This window comes from Mesoplodon bidens, assembly GCF_964165515.1.
Source record: "Mesoplodon bidens genome assembly, chromosome: 14".
Classification (NCBI taxonomy): domain Eukaryota; kingdom Metazoa; phylum Chordata; class Mammalia; order Artiodactyla; family Ziphiidae; genus Mesoplodon; species Mesoplodon bidens.
Window position 1 is genome coordinate 17938986 of NC_138170.1, and position 16030 is coordinate 17955015.

Genomic DNA, 16030 nt, shown 5'->3' on the forward strand with positions numbered 1-16030 from the left:
AATGGGGAATAACAGAACCCGCCTCACAGGTTAGGAAGATTAAATGAGATGTAGTTCATGTAAAGGGCTCACTACACTTTGTGATCTATAAGAAGCACTAAGGAACTCGGAGGCCAAATGGGCTGAGCGCCCTTCTAAGGAGATATGCCATTAAACGTCAGAGCAACATCCTGGGGCACCTGACTCTGTCAGTCTTGTGTGTTTGAAAACATTTTTAAAAATCCATTTTCAACAGTCCACAATGAGAAAAGTCCACTCATTTTTTCCTGACAAGGTAGCCTCATCCAATTCCTTCTGAATCAAAATTACTTCTAAAAACACTCTAATTAAATTACAGACAGAGGATCTGACACAGGTTTATGCTAACGTGGCTTAATCAGTTTTTCAAAAATACCTATGAAACACTTATAATTTACTGTTTCAAGTCTAATATTTGATACTGTCCTCTTCTCAGTGGTTCCATTCTCTGAAACTCCCATTTCTCATAGGGATTTTCTTTTTTTCTTTTTTTCTTTTTTTTTTTTTGCGGTACGCGGGCATCTCACTGCTGTGGCCTCTCCCATTGCGGAGCACAGGTTCCGGACGCTCAGGCTCAGCGGCCGTGGCTCACGGGCCCAGCCGCTCCGCGGCATGTGGGATCTTCCTGGACCGGGGCACGAACCCGTGTCCCCTGCATCGGCAGGCGGACTCTCAACCACTGCGCCACCAGGGAAGCCCCTCACAGGGATTTTTTAAGTCTCCGCTGGCCCCCACGTTTGGACATCTGGAAACACCATGCTGTTCTTCCTCTCCTCCCGGGCTGGCCGGCCCCCGCCCTTCTCTGAGACCTTCCTCCCTGAGCTCACCCCCTCCCTCCCCTCCACAGTGAGAGCGTTCAGTCTCTTTCACTCCCACTGCCCGGTCCCCAAACCTCCTCAATGAGAGTCCTCTAAAGCAGCTGACCATGGTGGGGAGTGGGTGGGGAGTGGGTGGGGAGGGACAGACTGGGAGTCTGGGGTCAGCAGACGCAAACTAGTACATACACAGTGGGGAAAAAAAGGAGGTCTTACTGCGTAGTCCAGAGAACGATATTCAACATCCTGTAATAGACCAGAAGGAAAAAGTATATATACACACACACACACATCTATATATACATACATATGTACTGATATAACTGAATCCCTTTGCTGTACAGCAGAAATTAACACAACACTGGAAATCAACTATACTTCAATAAAATAAAAAACAAAGCAGTCGACTGTGGACCCCTCTCTTCTGGCTCCCGCCTCTCTGCACGGGCTGCCTTCCCTCCCACTGAGGCCCCTGTGGGTCCTCAGCCTATGTGCTCCCTCCTCACTCTTCCGGGATCATCTTGTCCAACCTCATGGCTGTCACCATGTATGCTGACAACTCCCAAATCTTTATTTCTGTCCTCTCCTTCTTCCTAAAGGTCACTACCATACAGCAAACTTCCTGCAGGCAACTCTACCTGCACGGCCCACAGGCGTTCCAAATGGAACGCTGTAAAATCTAAACACTCCATCCTTCCCCAGCCAGCTTGCCCCTCCTCCTATACTCCCTACCTCATCACACAACCTCAACAGCCTGAAAGCATCTTTGGCCCCTCACCCTCCCGCATTCCCCCAACCAGTCAGCAAGTTTTCCAATGTCATCTCCTACACCGGGGTCCCCAAGCCCCGGGCTGCAGACCCGTTAGGAACCCGGCCGCACAGCAGGAGGTGAGCGGCGGGTGAGAAAGCGAAGCTTCATCTGTATTTACAGCCGCTCCCCAGCGCTCACGTTACCACCTGAGCTCCGCCTCCTGTCAGCATTACGGTGAGTTGTATACTTATTTCATTATATACTACAATGTAATAGTAATAGAAATAAAATGCACAATAAATGTAATGCGCTTGAATCATCCCGAAACCATCCCCCCCTCCCCGGTCCGTGAAAAAACTGTCTTCCATGAAACCGGTCCCTGGTGCCCAAAAGGTTGGGGACCGCTGCCCTACACACTTTTCGAGTCATTCCCTTCCCTCCAACCTCCCTGCCTGACCTGATCCTCCAGACGTGGCCCATCACAGCCACCAGACTCACCCATGTCAAATGCCTTCTAGAAATAATAAAATGCAAGTGTGACCATTTCGTTCCCCTGTTCAAACGGCAGGCCATCACCTAAGGGAAAATGTCCACGCTCCTCGGAATGCCACGCGAGGGCCTCCACACCCCAAACGCCTCTCCTGCTGCTGCCTACCTGGAATGCTTCAGACCCACAACCTGCCTGAATTTGTCGCTGCTACCATCGCGACATGCTATTTTGCACCCCTTTGCCCTTGCTTACATTGTTGCACCTGGCACACACCCTGCTCCCCGACTCCTAGCCTAACTCCTGCTCACCCCTGAAAACTCAAATCGAATGTCATGTTCCCCAGGAAATCTTCCCTAAAACTCCACAATGGACAGGGTACCCTTTTATGCACTCCACAGGATTCCCTATTAGAGCAAGTAAAAAACCTACTGAGATTATCTGAAAGAATCTGTTTGAGGCTTACATACACAGACACCGCGGGCTAAAAATGTGGCATTTACTTCTGTGTCTGGCTTAATAAGTAGTTGCTCATCTCAACCCAGAAACCTATAAATCTAGAGAAGGAGGGTTATGAAGAGCAGCTTAAGGCATCCATACTGTGTTACATTATTGTATATAATATTTCAGGACACTAAAATATTATTTTTGTCCTGCTGAGGGGTAACAGTAAAGAAAAGAATCGAAAATAATTTATGTAAGTAATTTTCTACCTAAATATTAGAAATGAAAATACCATACTTCCTCCCTTTTTCGATGATAAATATTTAATTTCCATACTCAGAACTTGTTAACTCAGCCTTGGAGTTTTAGTTCAAGTTGCAGCGATTGCGGGGAGGGCCAGGTGGTAGGTAAAATTCACTGCTTTCCCAGAAGATACTTTTCTCAGGTATCACTGAGAATAATAAGTTTACATACTTATTATTTATATATATTATATATAAATTATTATAATATTAAATATATTATCTATAAGTAATTATTATATATATATAAGTATAGATATACACTTATGCTTTTCTCAGGTATCAATGAGAATAATAAGTTTAATACTCTGCTTATCGAAAAACAAACACACACTCTAAAGGAAAGTCACCCAAAAGGTTTAGTTCTCAGAAGCCAAGCCATATTCTAGGGAAGGGTCTATCTTTAGTGGAAAAAACACAAATGGGAGAGTCCACGTGGTTCCAGCTGAGCAGCCCCCTCCGGCACACGGACGTTCTTCTGAGAAGGACTCAGCCCTGCAAGCAACATCTGTGCTCAGCTCCAAATATCAGAAGCAGCAGATGATTGGGGCGCTCAGGAATAGCATGGGCCTTCCTGCCTCACCCCAACCTGAGCCCAAACAACGGGAGCCAGGTGACAGCTTCATCCTGGACTTACACAGCCAGCCTTACAACTGGTATACCAGAGTAATACAGTAAACCATTGAATTTTCCACCAAAGAGGGAAGGCTGTTGCATACGGATATTAGCTGAAGTAGTATGCTTTCCCCATCACCGCTGATGCTGCAGCCTGCTTCCTCAGGATGACAGACAGCTTCACAAATTTTGTTCCGAGTGTCTCTAAAGCTACACCCTCTCATCCAGGGAATCCTCATTTCCACCACTGCTTATGGACCAGGAGAGCAGCTAAACAGCACATTTCAGAAAGTGGAGGGACCAACCCATTCCGGACCCAGAGCCTCTATTTCAGTGAACTGCAGAGTCCATGGCCAGTGGAGACACCTGCCCCTTAGCCTGAGGTAAAGCCCTCAACCTCCAACAGCACTTTCCTCCTCAGCAACTCTGAGAAATGACACCAACGGGCTCCCTGCCGTGGAGTATGGCTGGTATGAAAGGGAACAAGCTGGGCCATGTTGACAGCCTATCTCCTTAGTCAAGCCCCAATTCTGAATAACAAAGTTCAGAATTTAGCTGATGGCCAGCAGTTGCTTTTTTGTTCTGAAAGAATTCTTGGGTGTGCCTTCCTAGGACCCAACAGAGAAAACCACTAACTCTGAGAGACCCCTTTGGGGGGAAGTTGTGCAAATCACCTGACTATTCCATTATTTGTATCATTACTGAGAGTCAATAAATAGTGTTTTCTCCAGTGTGAGAAAAAATACATTAATTTGATGACACGAGTACAAACCAAAGCAATAACCAAACACATGCCTTTCCTTACAATGGGTCTGATCTATCTCCATACTTGAGGGCAAGAGATTCCCCCTCACCTGTTCCCAGTCAGAAAGAAAAGTTCCATGGAACGCAACATCGCCTATTTCACGAAATGGTTAAACACAATTAGTCAGATAACATAATGGATTATGAGGTAGAAGGCAATATCGCAGCCACTAAAAGCGCAAATGCAAAGTATTGCACCAAGACAGGCTAAAAACCTATAGCGAACACTTCCTCTGTGGGTTCACATGTGTCCTGAGGCTGCAAGATTTAAAGGAGTCACTATCGTTCCTTAAAAGTCAGCTCTGGGGCTTCCCTGGTGGCGCAGTGGTTGAGAGTCCGCCTGCCGATGCAGGGGATGAGGGTTCGTGCCCCGGTCTGGGAAGATCCCACATGCCGCGGAGCGGCTGGGCCCGTGAGCCGTGGCCGCTGAGCCTGTGCGTCCGGAGCCTGTGCTCCGCAACGGGAGAGGCCACAGCAGTGAGAGGCCCGCGTAACGCAAAAAAAAAAAAAAAAAAAAAAAAGTCAGCTGTTTTCCCAATCTGAAATGGTCACAATTGTGTAAGCCCAACCTATCTTGCTCGTATCAGCCACAGTCTTCCATGCCTATCTCAGAGAATGGAAATGTGTGTGTGTGCGCGCGTGAACACACACACACACACACAAACCCTCATTAAGAAGATAAAGTAAATAAACTTCCCGCTAATCTCACAGCACAAAGTCAACCGCGCTGTATTTACTCACATAATCAGTCCCATCTGCACTTATTCTTCTAATGAAGTAGAAATGGAAATTAAACATGGAAACTGCAGCTAAGTCTGACCACCTGAGGGACTCGGGGCACTCCGTGGTGGGGAAGAGGGAGAGGTGGCCGGCAGTGCTGGGAGAGAAGGTCCCCATCGGAGGCTCTAAGCCCACCATGGGGTTCCACCAGGAGCTGAGCTGCAATTTCTTTTAGGACACTGGGAAAGTTGCAATTTGCAGCTATGGCCACAAGGTAGTGCAGTAATTCTGCAAAATAGTTACCCCCCTCTCCCACCACTGCCACCTCCCTGCCCCACCCTACCCCCAGTTCCCTGCCAAAGAGAACAGGGACATTTGGTCTGAGTCCTGGGCACCTACAAGAGCGCTTGTGAGATTCCCGACAAATCCAGAGTGTTTCTAAGACTCTGAATCCAGTTACTCTCGGCATTGGCTCCTGAAGAAGGAGGACTCCGTCTCTGAAGGGCTGACAAGAACTGTAAAGCTATAAAAAGTGATTAGCCTATTTATTACAAACTTTGTTTACTTAGGTTTTTATGTTTATTTCCCACTATATCCCCACTAGGATACAATTAACCACCCCCTCACTCATCAAAATTGTATTAGAAAAGACTCACGAAAATAAAATAAATGCTGCGTCTAAATGTAACCTCCTGGCACTGTGGAATTGTCATGTTATTATACAAAGCCTCCTCAAAATAAAAAGAAGAAGATGAGGAATTTTTAAAGAGCTTCTTTTCAAAGGAATTTTTATCCTTTTAATTCTTGCTACTCAAGGTTCGGTCTATGGACCAGCAGTTATGTCTGGGAGCTGGTTAAAAATGCAGAATCATAGCCCTACCCTGCACCTATTAAATCAGAATCTATATTTTATCAAGATCCCTAAGTCACCTGGATGCACCTTAAAGTTTGAGAAACGCTGGCCTGAGTGCTAGGTAAGCATATGGACCTTTGTTTTCAAAACTGTTTTCTAAGCCCTACGTCTTTTCTTCCCCTCACGATACATTTTAAAGAAAAACAAATATATTTTGACATTTGAAAACAAAACAGACAGATTATTTCCCGGAATTGGTGATGATCCACTAGAGTAAAGCCTTTTTCTATCTGAACTGCCAGGTAATTAACGTTTCAATGAACATTGCCGGAAAATTTGGTCTCTCACCTCATAATTCAGGTAAAAAATGCAGGTATGACAAGAAAAATTTAACTAAGACTAACAGACTCGTATTGCAGCAATCCAGAGGATTTTTGGAAACTAATTTCCTGTCATAGAAAAAAGGCAAAATAAAATTATTTCAGCTCAAGTTAAGCATGTAACTCTAAACTGAGTTGCTATGATCGCATGGTCTCCAAGTTACAGTCACTGTTCTTTACCTCGGCTAACAAGGAGTCTCCTGAGAAGAAATTACGTGAAGAAGCCCAAGTACCCTCCCACGCCTTTCTCCACATGTGAGTGGAGAAATTGCGGAGGGGAAAATACACAAGTGAATACAATTAATGACTTCGGTTCTCTTCGATTCCTGCTCCCCTGTGATGGGGATGATCATAGAATCCTGAAGCTGGAAGGACTCAGAGATAACTTCTTGCTGCTGGTCCACTTACTCTGGAAGCCTCTCTCTACAAAGTCCCCGGCAGGGGGTCTACAGGTCATTGTTACCCTCTGAGACAGCCTTGCCACACCACTGTTAGATAACCTCACACCCACTGATGGACTTATATCCTTGGACAACCCAGCGAAACACCTGGAAACACTCGGGGGGCTCTATCACGTCCCCAGGTGTTAGTTTCCATACACTGAACCCATTAAGTTTCTTGGGTAGTGTGGTATCCTCTCATCCTGGTATAACTGTGTTACTTTGTTTCTGTTGAAGCTCAATTATGATTAGCCTGACATAATTTAATGAGACCCACAGAGCCAAATGAAGTCATTTGATGTAATGGGTGGTAATTCAATACATTCTTGGTGAAACATCAAAGATTACGTAATGGTTAATATATCTACATTTGTTACTAGTACAACCATAAGTAAGGACATATTTGTCTGCTCAACTATGACGTACAACTAAGAAAAACTACCAGCCTCTACTCAAAAATGTCCCTGGGTCCCATTACCAGGAACAGAACTCTGCACCAGATGGATGACCTGACCCTACGTGACCTTTCTGTATCCTTCCTTGTTTATGATAAAGAGACGTTTTGAAGGAAGCAAAGGGTATAACAGAACTGCATTTGGCATTCACAAAGCAATTGACACTTTTATTACTTAACATCACAACCTTATGAGGTAGGCCAGTATAAGTGCTGTTGTTTTATAAGTGATTAAGCCAAGACTGAGAATAGGAAATGAGAAAGATGGTGAGCTGCCCAGGGCCAAACAGAAAGGGAGGCTGGAGCCAACTGAATTCAGAAACCTCAATTAAATTCTCAAACAAAAGAGAACAGGCAACACTGAAAATAAGTTTTATGGATTTCACTTTGAAACAAAACAAGGAAACATTGTTACCATTAAATGATATTTAAAATCGTCTTTTATGCCCTTGATTTTGCCACCAAGGCTTTATTCCCAAAATAAAGAAAATTTAAACAGGCAAACTTATTCCAGGTTGAAAATTCCATTTACACAGGAAAAAAAAACCTTGCATTTCATTTTCAGAGGTTTTTTTCTTAATTTGTTACTTTAACCAATATTATGCCAAAGGGCCTTGTTCGAGTTGCTAAATTTAAAGTGGCATAGATTAGACCCATTCTGGTTCACAGGGACATTCTCCCGAAATAGATTTTCAGCATTTTATAAGCCTCCTACATTTTCACAAAAGAGACTCTGGAACACAGGAAAGAATTATTTCCCCATACACAATACTCATGTTCATCATCATCAAAAGGCACTTGGTTAAAACTCATCTGCACATCCAGCGCGCATCCTCCCTGTTATCCTGACACCGAGCTTGAGAGCTTGAGCCCTCAACCTCGACGCCCTGAATTAACAAATCCCCCGCCAGCTTTTTCCAAAACACACCACCCACGGTACCACAAGTGGAGGAATGCCTCAGCTCCCGGCCCCCAGCACTTCACGGCTCCCCATCCACACCTCCTTACCTCCTCCACGATGGCCATCAGCCCCCTCACGGAGGCAGCCCTCCGGCCCTGGCCCTGGCAGCCACTCTGCTGGAAGCATTCTCATCCCTGCACCTGGGGAAGCCCTTTGCCACGCTGTGGGCGTGTTCTGGGGCTCTCGGCCAATGACGGCCACCGCAGCCAACCAGTCCACCACTTCGGGCCAATGAGAACGAGCGGGGCCAACGGGGCTAGACCTATGGGCTCCAGGACGCCCAGCGCTCAGGCCACGCCCAGTGAAGGTGATGGGTCCCAGGTGCGTCTCTCCTGTGCTCCGTGTTCTGGCAAACTACTTTCATCCCTACGGGCTGACGAAAGGGATAGGGGTAGGCCTTAAAATGTTTGCTTTGTTGGGGCTGGAGGGGAGGGCTAATAAAGGTCAAGATCAGGGATCTGGGCAGCTGTCTGACTCTACCCCGGGGAGCCTAAGGAGGCCTGGAAGAAGGCGATTGACTTGCAGAGAACCAAGTGGGTCTGCAGGCACTACTGGAGACGAAGTTGTTAGCGCCTCCACCTGGCTCCCCTTCCCCCCACAGGAGGGCAGTACATCTTCCCCCTGAGTTAGTTAATAACTTCATCTTCACCCAACGAGCTCCACGCTTTATTTCCTCTTTATTTCTAGTCACGGCCTTCGCGCCACATGGACTTTCCTCCTTTTTATTTTCTCTTTATTTTCTCTTCTCTTTATTTTCTCTTTTATTTTCCATTTCTCCAAGAGGCGTTTCACAGGCCTCTCAGCCCTAAAGGTCTCTTCCCCTCCCAACAGGATGCGCCCTCATCCCCCTCAAATGGGCAGCGTCAGCTTCGTACAGCAGGTATGGATGTGGACGGCTTATTCTCCTACAAGTTCCTCGCAAACGCTCTGTTTCCTATGCATCGCTACAGTTTCTTTTTTCCCCTAAACTACACGTTTCAATCCATGGATGGGGAATTTTTTAAAAAATAGAATAGAAAATATCAAAGTACACCTCCCATAATATGGATAAGTGTTATTTCATGACACTTGTTTCAGTTATGAGTATGTGTGCATACAAATGATGTGGTTGGTGGGTTGCAATGTTAAACACACTTGTTACTGTGAGTCATGGTATAAAACGTTTGAAAGCTACTGCTCTCTGGTACCTAACCTAGAGGGATGCCTAATGCTCTATGAATGCTTACTGAATTGAACAAATTGGTGAGTATGATACAATCCACTTATTACAACTTCAAAGGTTCCACTTTGAAAGAATATAAAGTATAATGCCTCCTGGAATAAAAGTAAATGGATTCTGGGCTATGTGAAGCTATGGGGCAATGGGGCGGGGGAGTAGTAGAGAGGGATCTGAATATTTACTATTTTATTTCAACAGACTTTCTCCCCAGTAACTAACATGTGTCTATATTTAAGGGAGATTAAATACAATTTTGACCAAGTTCACTGTGGAAAGCTTTTCTCATTCACTGAAACCACCTCATGATTACAAAGTTCTGCATCTTTAAAATATTTGGTATAGGTAATTCCACCATGATTCATAAAAGGATCTTTCAGAGACACCATGAAAGCCTTTGTTCCAGTTCTTTCTTTGCCCAAGATGCTGCTATGTCCTCTCAATACCCCACCCCCACCGTCTGTAAAAATCCCATTCATCTTCCAAGGCTTAGTTCAAAGGCCACCTTTTCCACGGAAGCCTTTTTTTTTTTTTAAACTCGATTTTTCCTCTTTCCCTCCTCCACCACCCACCCCAGTCCCAAATATGGTCTTTTTCACTTCTGAATCACCAGTGCTGAAACGTTTTTATACTTGTGTACTTGTCTTATCCTCACTAGACAATAACACACACAACCCATGGTTTACTCTTCTCTGTATCCGCTGTGGCAACCAACATGAGGTCTTGTACTTAAGAGATGATCAATAAAATTTGTTAAGTGAATAACTGAAAGCAACTGTTACCCTGTGCAAAGGGATGGTCATTATCTTAAAGGCCCTGAGGAAGGGCGCACATGCCCAGCAGCTGATCAAAAGCTGGTGGAGAACAGGAAGAGCAGCCAAGGGGATAGAGGAGGAGTTTGAGAAGGGGTTCTGCTCCTCTGGTCACCCGCCCCTGTTAATTTACTGAATCCCCAGCTCTTCAGGGAGTCGCCTCTACTGAACGAAACTAGGGAGCCGGGTATAGAATGAATGCCTCCACCTTGCTCCAAATTCTTCATTTGTACTTCAAACCAGAAATGGGAAGTGGAATCAGAGGTGGGAATTAGGGCGACCCTTCTCAATTTTAAGGCGTGGCTGAAAAGAAAAGTTGAAACAGTCATCTGGATAATTCAGGCTCAAAATCTCCCCCTCCACCTTGAAAAATAAGTATGGGAGTTTCTGGAGGGCAAGGAAGGAGGGGTAAGGGTGTGCCAGGAAGCAGAGGAGATTAAACTCAATAGTACTGAGCTTTTCTCTTCATATTGTCTATACAGTCATTTGGGGACACTTCCAGTGAACACTAGACTAAGCTAGCTCAGATTCAAAGCCACAGTAACAGCTAACAAACTGCAATTTGTTTTTTTAGAAAACGATGCCCACCAATGAGAAAAAATTGTTTGTTAAAATACCATTTTCCTTTGCCATTCAGCTGTACCTTCCACCCCCGCAAAGAAAAGTGTTCTTCTAAAAGGGATTAAAGAAAGAAGTTTTTAGTAGTCTCTATTTTAAATTTATATACATTTTAGAAGTTAATTCAAGTAGGGCAGCAGACGTAATTTCCTAAATCATGGTATTGTTACCAAATCTTTAATTTTAAATTCATATAATTAAGGGCTCTGACCTTCTCTTTCTTTTATATTTTAGCAGACCCTTAATTTCCAGTCCATCAAGGTTTTGTTTTGTAATTAATTTCAGAGCTGCTCTCATAAACTGGGAATACATCTGCAATACTATAGAAAATACGCTGGATTTGAAGTCAGAAAACTGAGTTTTGAAATTAATGCTAGGTTCGAATATGGCTTCTCCTCTTCTAGATGTGTGACCTTGGGCAGGTCACCTGATCTTCCCCACCCTCAATTTCCCAATCTGTAAAATGGGAATAACAATAGTTATTGCTTGTTTCCTAAGGTTGCTGTGAAGATTAAATGAACTAAGACATGTAATGTACTAGAACAGAGTTAAAACATTCTAAAGTACATGCATTGTACTTAGAACAGAGTCTGGCTACGTATTTGGTAAATGTTAGTTTAAAAATTCCACTGTCATTTGTTTTATGGTCTCAGTAAAGTCATTTTACAGTTCAAAGCCTCCATTTCCTTGTCTGTAAAATGGGACTACTACCACTTACCACTTCTGGGATTGTTATGAGATTCAAATAAGAAAACAATGGATAAGAAAATGTTTGACCCACAGAAAGCACTCAAACGTTAGTTACTTGGGGTCACCTATAAGCTTAAAACCAAGCCATAATCTTAAAAACTTATAAAGTCAACCATAAAATTGAGTTAGAAAATACCATCCAAAAAATTCATCCATGACTGAGAAAGTGTCCGGGTTAGAAATGCATACTCAAAGAGTTTGGTTTATCTTTAACTGATGAGACATATATAAGCTCTTAGAAGATGTAAATTCTACACCTGCAAACTAGAAACACTCCCTCAGTCAAGCCAAACTGTCCTACTATATTGTAAGCAAGAAATCCTGCACAGTTTCATAAGCCAAAGACAAATTGATGGATTAAAATCTGACTGCTCGTACAGTAGCTTTTTAAAAATGCTTTTTTAAAATTTCTTTTAAATAATAAAAGTACTGTAGCTAATGTAAATTTCAAGTCAATTCAACAGGCATTTATTATGTAACTGTGCTACAGGTAACCCAGCTGGGAACTAAAGATGCAGGGGGAAAGACAGCTCAGGCCTGTGCTGGAAAAGCCACAGATTATGGCTGATAATTTCAAAATATCACTCGTAAAAGTCATGAGGGCTTCAGTTTTGAGTCAGCAAGCAGACAAGCAGCCTAAAAACCTGCCGAAACAAAAAGTTCTTCCTTTTGACTGCAAATGTGACTTTTAAAAGCAAAAGTCAATTTTAAAGCACAGTTTCTACCTGCAAACCTACTGAATTTGTGCCAGAAACCAACATTTCTAAGTGTAAACCTGTAAAGTAATAGGTATCTGTAAATGAAAGGCTGAAATAACCCCAGCAGCAACAACACAGTAATTAGCGACTTTTATAGTGTAATAACATGTTTCATATTCTTTCTACACTGGCTCTTTGAAGTTTCCAGTGTAATATATAAAAGTTTTATTACATTAGGGCCCATCCTTGTGTATTTTATAGGCACCAGCATTATGCAGAGCAAGCTGTACTTACTCATCCTGGGATCTTTTATAAGAAACTGCTCGATAATGCACTAGCTTTGTGTCCAGTTTAGTTAGTTACACCTGGCTTTAGACAGATCAGTCACTGGAAGCCTGCAGCATGGAAAATATACACATTTCCACATATTATATACGATCTGTAAATCAAAAGGCAGTTTAGCTTTAAAACTGCACACTGCATATTCATGTGCACACCACTTGCAGTTTTAGACACATGTAAACTCTTTACTGAATTAAAGAAAAAGGGGGGGGGGGACCAAACCTCAGCTCTACAATAAGCGATTACCAGGGGAAGAACAGAATGCAGTTAATATGCTTGTTCCACAGATGTTCATTCCCGTAAATATTAAACATAACACAAGTTCCTCCAGGAATACGCAGGCGGTAATTTTACCACCTGAATACGGCTGGTTGGAAACATTTAGGAGATTGGGGCGGGGGGTGCGGGGGGTGGATAAGAGGGATGTGGAAACAGCCAATGGGATTTTTAACACACCCGCAACTAGAATTAAACTGCTTCCAGCGGCGCTTTACCTACAGTAGCTCCTCAATATGAGAACCCCGAGCCACAGAACCCCGAGGGCTCTTCCACAGTCTCCCGCTCCCCAGGCTGCGAGCTTTGAGCGCGGAATAAAGGGATACACGGGGCGCCGGTGGGCTGGAGCGGGGACAGGAGGAGTGTAACTGTGGCCAGGCGGGGTGTGAAGAAAGGGCTCAAAGGGATTGCGAACCTCGAGGAAATGAGTCGGCCAGGGCCTCAGAATTCCCGCTCGGAGAAGCACTCGCCCCCTGCCCTCGGGTTCACTTTCCATCTCGGGTGGGAGAGACAGAAAGGATGCGGCCGCCAAGACCCGGCGCAGACAGGCAGGAGGCTGGAGCATCCTCTAAGGGCACTTCGCAGCGGCCACAACTCCAGAGGGTCGCTGGTGTGAACCGGGGGCCCTCGGAGAAGAGGGGGGGCGCGAATGGAGGGAAGGGAGGTGAGAGGGGCCGGGGGGCCGAGAGGTGGATCCCCCGGCAATAGTGACACGTTCTAGAAGTCGGTTCCTTTTCTCCTCACGGCTGCGCTCTGCCCCCGGCTCCCCAGATCACCGGCCCCCGGGCTGGGGAGGGCAGCACCGGGGGAGGGGACGAGAAAGGGGGGCGAGAAGACGGCCGGGCGGCCGGGCCACCCCTCGGGGGAGGCGGGAAGGAGCCGGCGCGGCGGCCGCCCCCGACCCACCCCGCCCCCACGGCGGCCGGTCGCCCGAGTCCCCCGCCCAGGTGAGGGCGCGCGGGCCGCCGCGGTCGCCCCCCGCCGCTCGCTCGCTCGCGCCCGCCCGGCCGGCACGGGGACTCACCACAGCGACTCGAGGTCCCATTCCTGGAGCAGGGCTAAGTCGAAGCTGTCCATGGTGGGAGGTGTCAGCGCCGCCGCCGTCGTCGCCGCCGCCGCCGAGGCTCGGGCCGCCCGCGCGCTGCAACGAAAGGCGCCGCTCAAGGTGCATCCCGGCCGCTCCGGAGCGGCCGCCGCCCGCCCGCCCGCTGCCCGCTCCCGGCTTGGGGCTCCCGGCGCCCCCCTCCCCGCCTCTGGGCCGGCCGGGCTGCTGGCGGCGGCCGGCGCACTCACCCGCTCGCCGGCTCGCGCAGGCACACTCAGCAGAGAGCGGCGAGATCGCCGCCGCCGCCGCCTCGCCCCCCCAGCCCCCGCGCCCGCCCCTCCTCCCGCCCTCGCGGCGGGCCGGCCCGCTGCAGCCGCCGCCGCCGCCGCCGCCGCCGCGCCGCTCCGCGCCCGCCCGCCTTTCTCCTCAGGGAGGCGCGTGTGCGCGGGCGAGGCCGAGACGCGCGCGCGCCGTGAGCCCCGCGCCGCGCCCGCCCCGCGCGCCCCTGCACTCCCCGCGCCGCTCCCCGGGTCCCGGCCGCTCGCAGGCCTCGCCGCCCCGCCCGCCGCGACCCCCGTGTCCCCCCTCCGCCGACCCTGGCCTCCCGGGGGCGCCCAGCGCGGTCCGGCGAGCGGGGGCGAGGGTCGGGCGGCGGCCCAGAGGGCCGGGATGCGGAGCCCGCCCGGCCTGCCGCATCTTCTGCCCCGGCCCCGCCCGGCCTCTCCCGGGTGCACGCACTTCCTGGGGGCCCCGGGCTTCTCCTGAGCGGCCGGGTGCCCCCGCAGGCCGGGCGGTGAGGCGGCTGCTGACCTGGGTGGGTGCTGGGAGATGCCCCTGCCGCCCGCGTCGCGGGGAGAGTTGGCGGTGCAGCCTGCAGCAGCGCCGTAAACAAACCGTTTAAAATATCTGGAGCCAGTAAGTTAAGTGAAATCAAGGGGATCAGGGACGAAACCTCTTCTGACGGGACCTCCAGTTTGGCCTGCAGTGGGGGTTCCCCCCCCTCCTGTCCTTCAGCTGGCCGGACCCTGGAAACCCACCTCCTGTTTCTTTCAGGGAAGGGTGACAGGCCTCTGGGGGTAGAATGCAAACTTCCAGCCCTATCTGGAAGTCTAGAGAGCGGCGTATTGTCTGCTAGAAGGACGAAAGAGTGTCACTGTGGCTCCTAAAAATTAAGTTCTTATTATGACTACTTCCTTGAGTTTAAAGATCATTTCGCCCTCCCTTGCTTGTGTAAGTGCTGAGCCAAAACCCAGAACCCCTCTTTTGTCCCCTGACTCTCTTGTCCTCTTGGCCACAGCTCTGGGAGCGAGGCTCAGGATACCAAGGACTTCCTGGAGAGAGCAGTACAGGGCAGTGTAATATCCCATCCCTTGCACCCAACCCCAAGTCCCTGCCATAGGGAGGCCTTTCTGGTGCTCTCCCCTTTGTTCATTCTAGGCAGGAAGAACCACTGCCTGGGGCTGCCAGAAATCTAGACCCTTGGGTAGAAGTCACAGGATCCCTCCATATGGGGCAAGCCTACGAGTTACACTCCTCACCTCCCTGACCTCTGAATGAGGATTAACAAACTAAGTCTGGAGCACATGTAGGAGAAGAAAAGACCAACAAGAATTCTTTCCTATTTGGGGTTGGCTTACAAAACAGTCCCCCCCTTCTCCCCCCAGCTCTGAAGCAGTCCTTCCTTTATTAGCATCCATAACTAATGTGCAAAAGATAAAACAGTAAATTAAGGCAGAGTTTGACGGAAGGGAATTTGCCTCATTTGCCTCAACACCGTTTAAGGGAAAGGAGTTGTTATTTTACAAGCTGGCAACTCCCAGCCCCTAAAAACTTCCCTCATTAGTTGAAGGTAGTAACAAGGCTACAGAAGAACAAAGGGAATGTTGATACAGGAGAAAGCACAGGTGTGAAAGACTGTCTTCCCAAATCCCAGTCTAAGGTGTCTTTGGAGAGACTGGGGGGGGTGGGGAGGAAATCTGTCTTCTTAACGTCTCCTTAGCATAAGCCTGGTTGCAAATTTTTTGCTCAGGCAAAAGTGAGACAGCTGAGGCATCCAGACAGTGTTCCCAGGAGCAAAGGATGGGGGGCGGAGGGTGAAGGAGAGCTAGAGGAACAGCCCCTCTCTGGAAGAACTGCAAGTTCCACTCCCCCAACAAGACATGCATCCTGTCCCTGTGCTCAGGGCTGCCGGCCGGGAAGCCTCTCCAGAAAGGAGACCTCCCACCCCTC

The 16030-nt window shown here is 47.8% G+C and overlaps 1 protein-coding gene across 1 annotated transcript in view; it reads right to left on the minus strand.

Moving 5' to 3' along the window:
• AFF3 (ALF transcription elongation factor 3) overlaps window positions 1–14110 on the minus strand; it is a 555628-nt gene extending 541518 nt beyond the window's left edge. Inside the window, exons 1-2 of the mRNA XM_081253559.1 lie at window positions 14050–14110; window positions 13781–13897 (exon numbers count right to left, since the gene is read on the minus strand). Coding sequence (XP_081109685.1) covers window positions 13781–13833 — 53 coding nt within the window. The 5' untranslated portion in view covers window positions 13834–13897; window positions 14050–14110. The remainder of the gene's footprint in view (window positions 1–13780; window positions 13898–14049) is intronic.
• Window positions 14111–16030: the final 1920 nt, after the last annotated feature.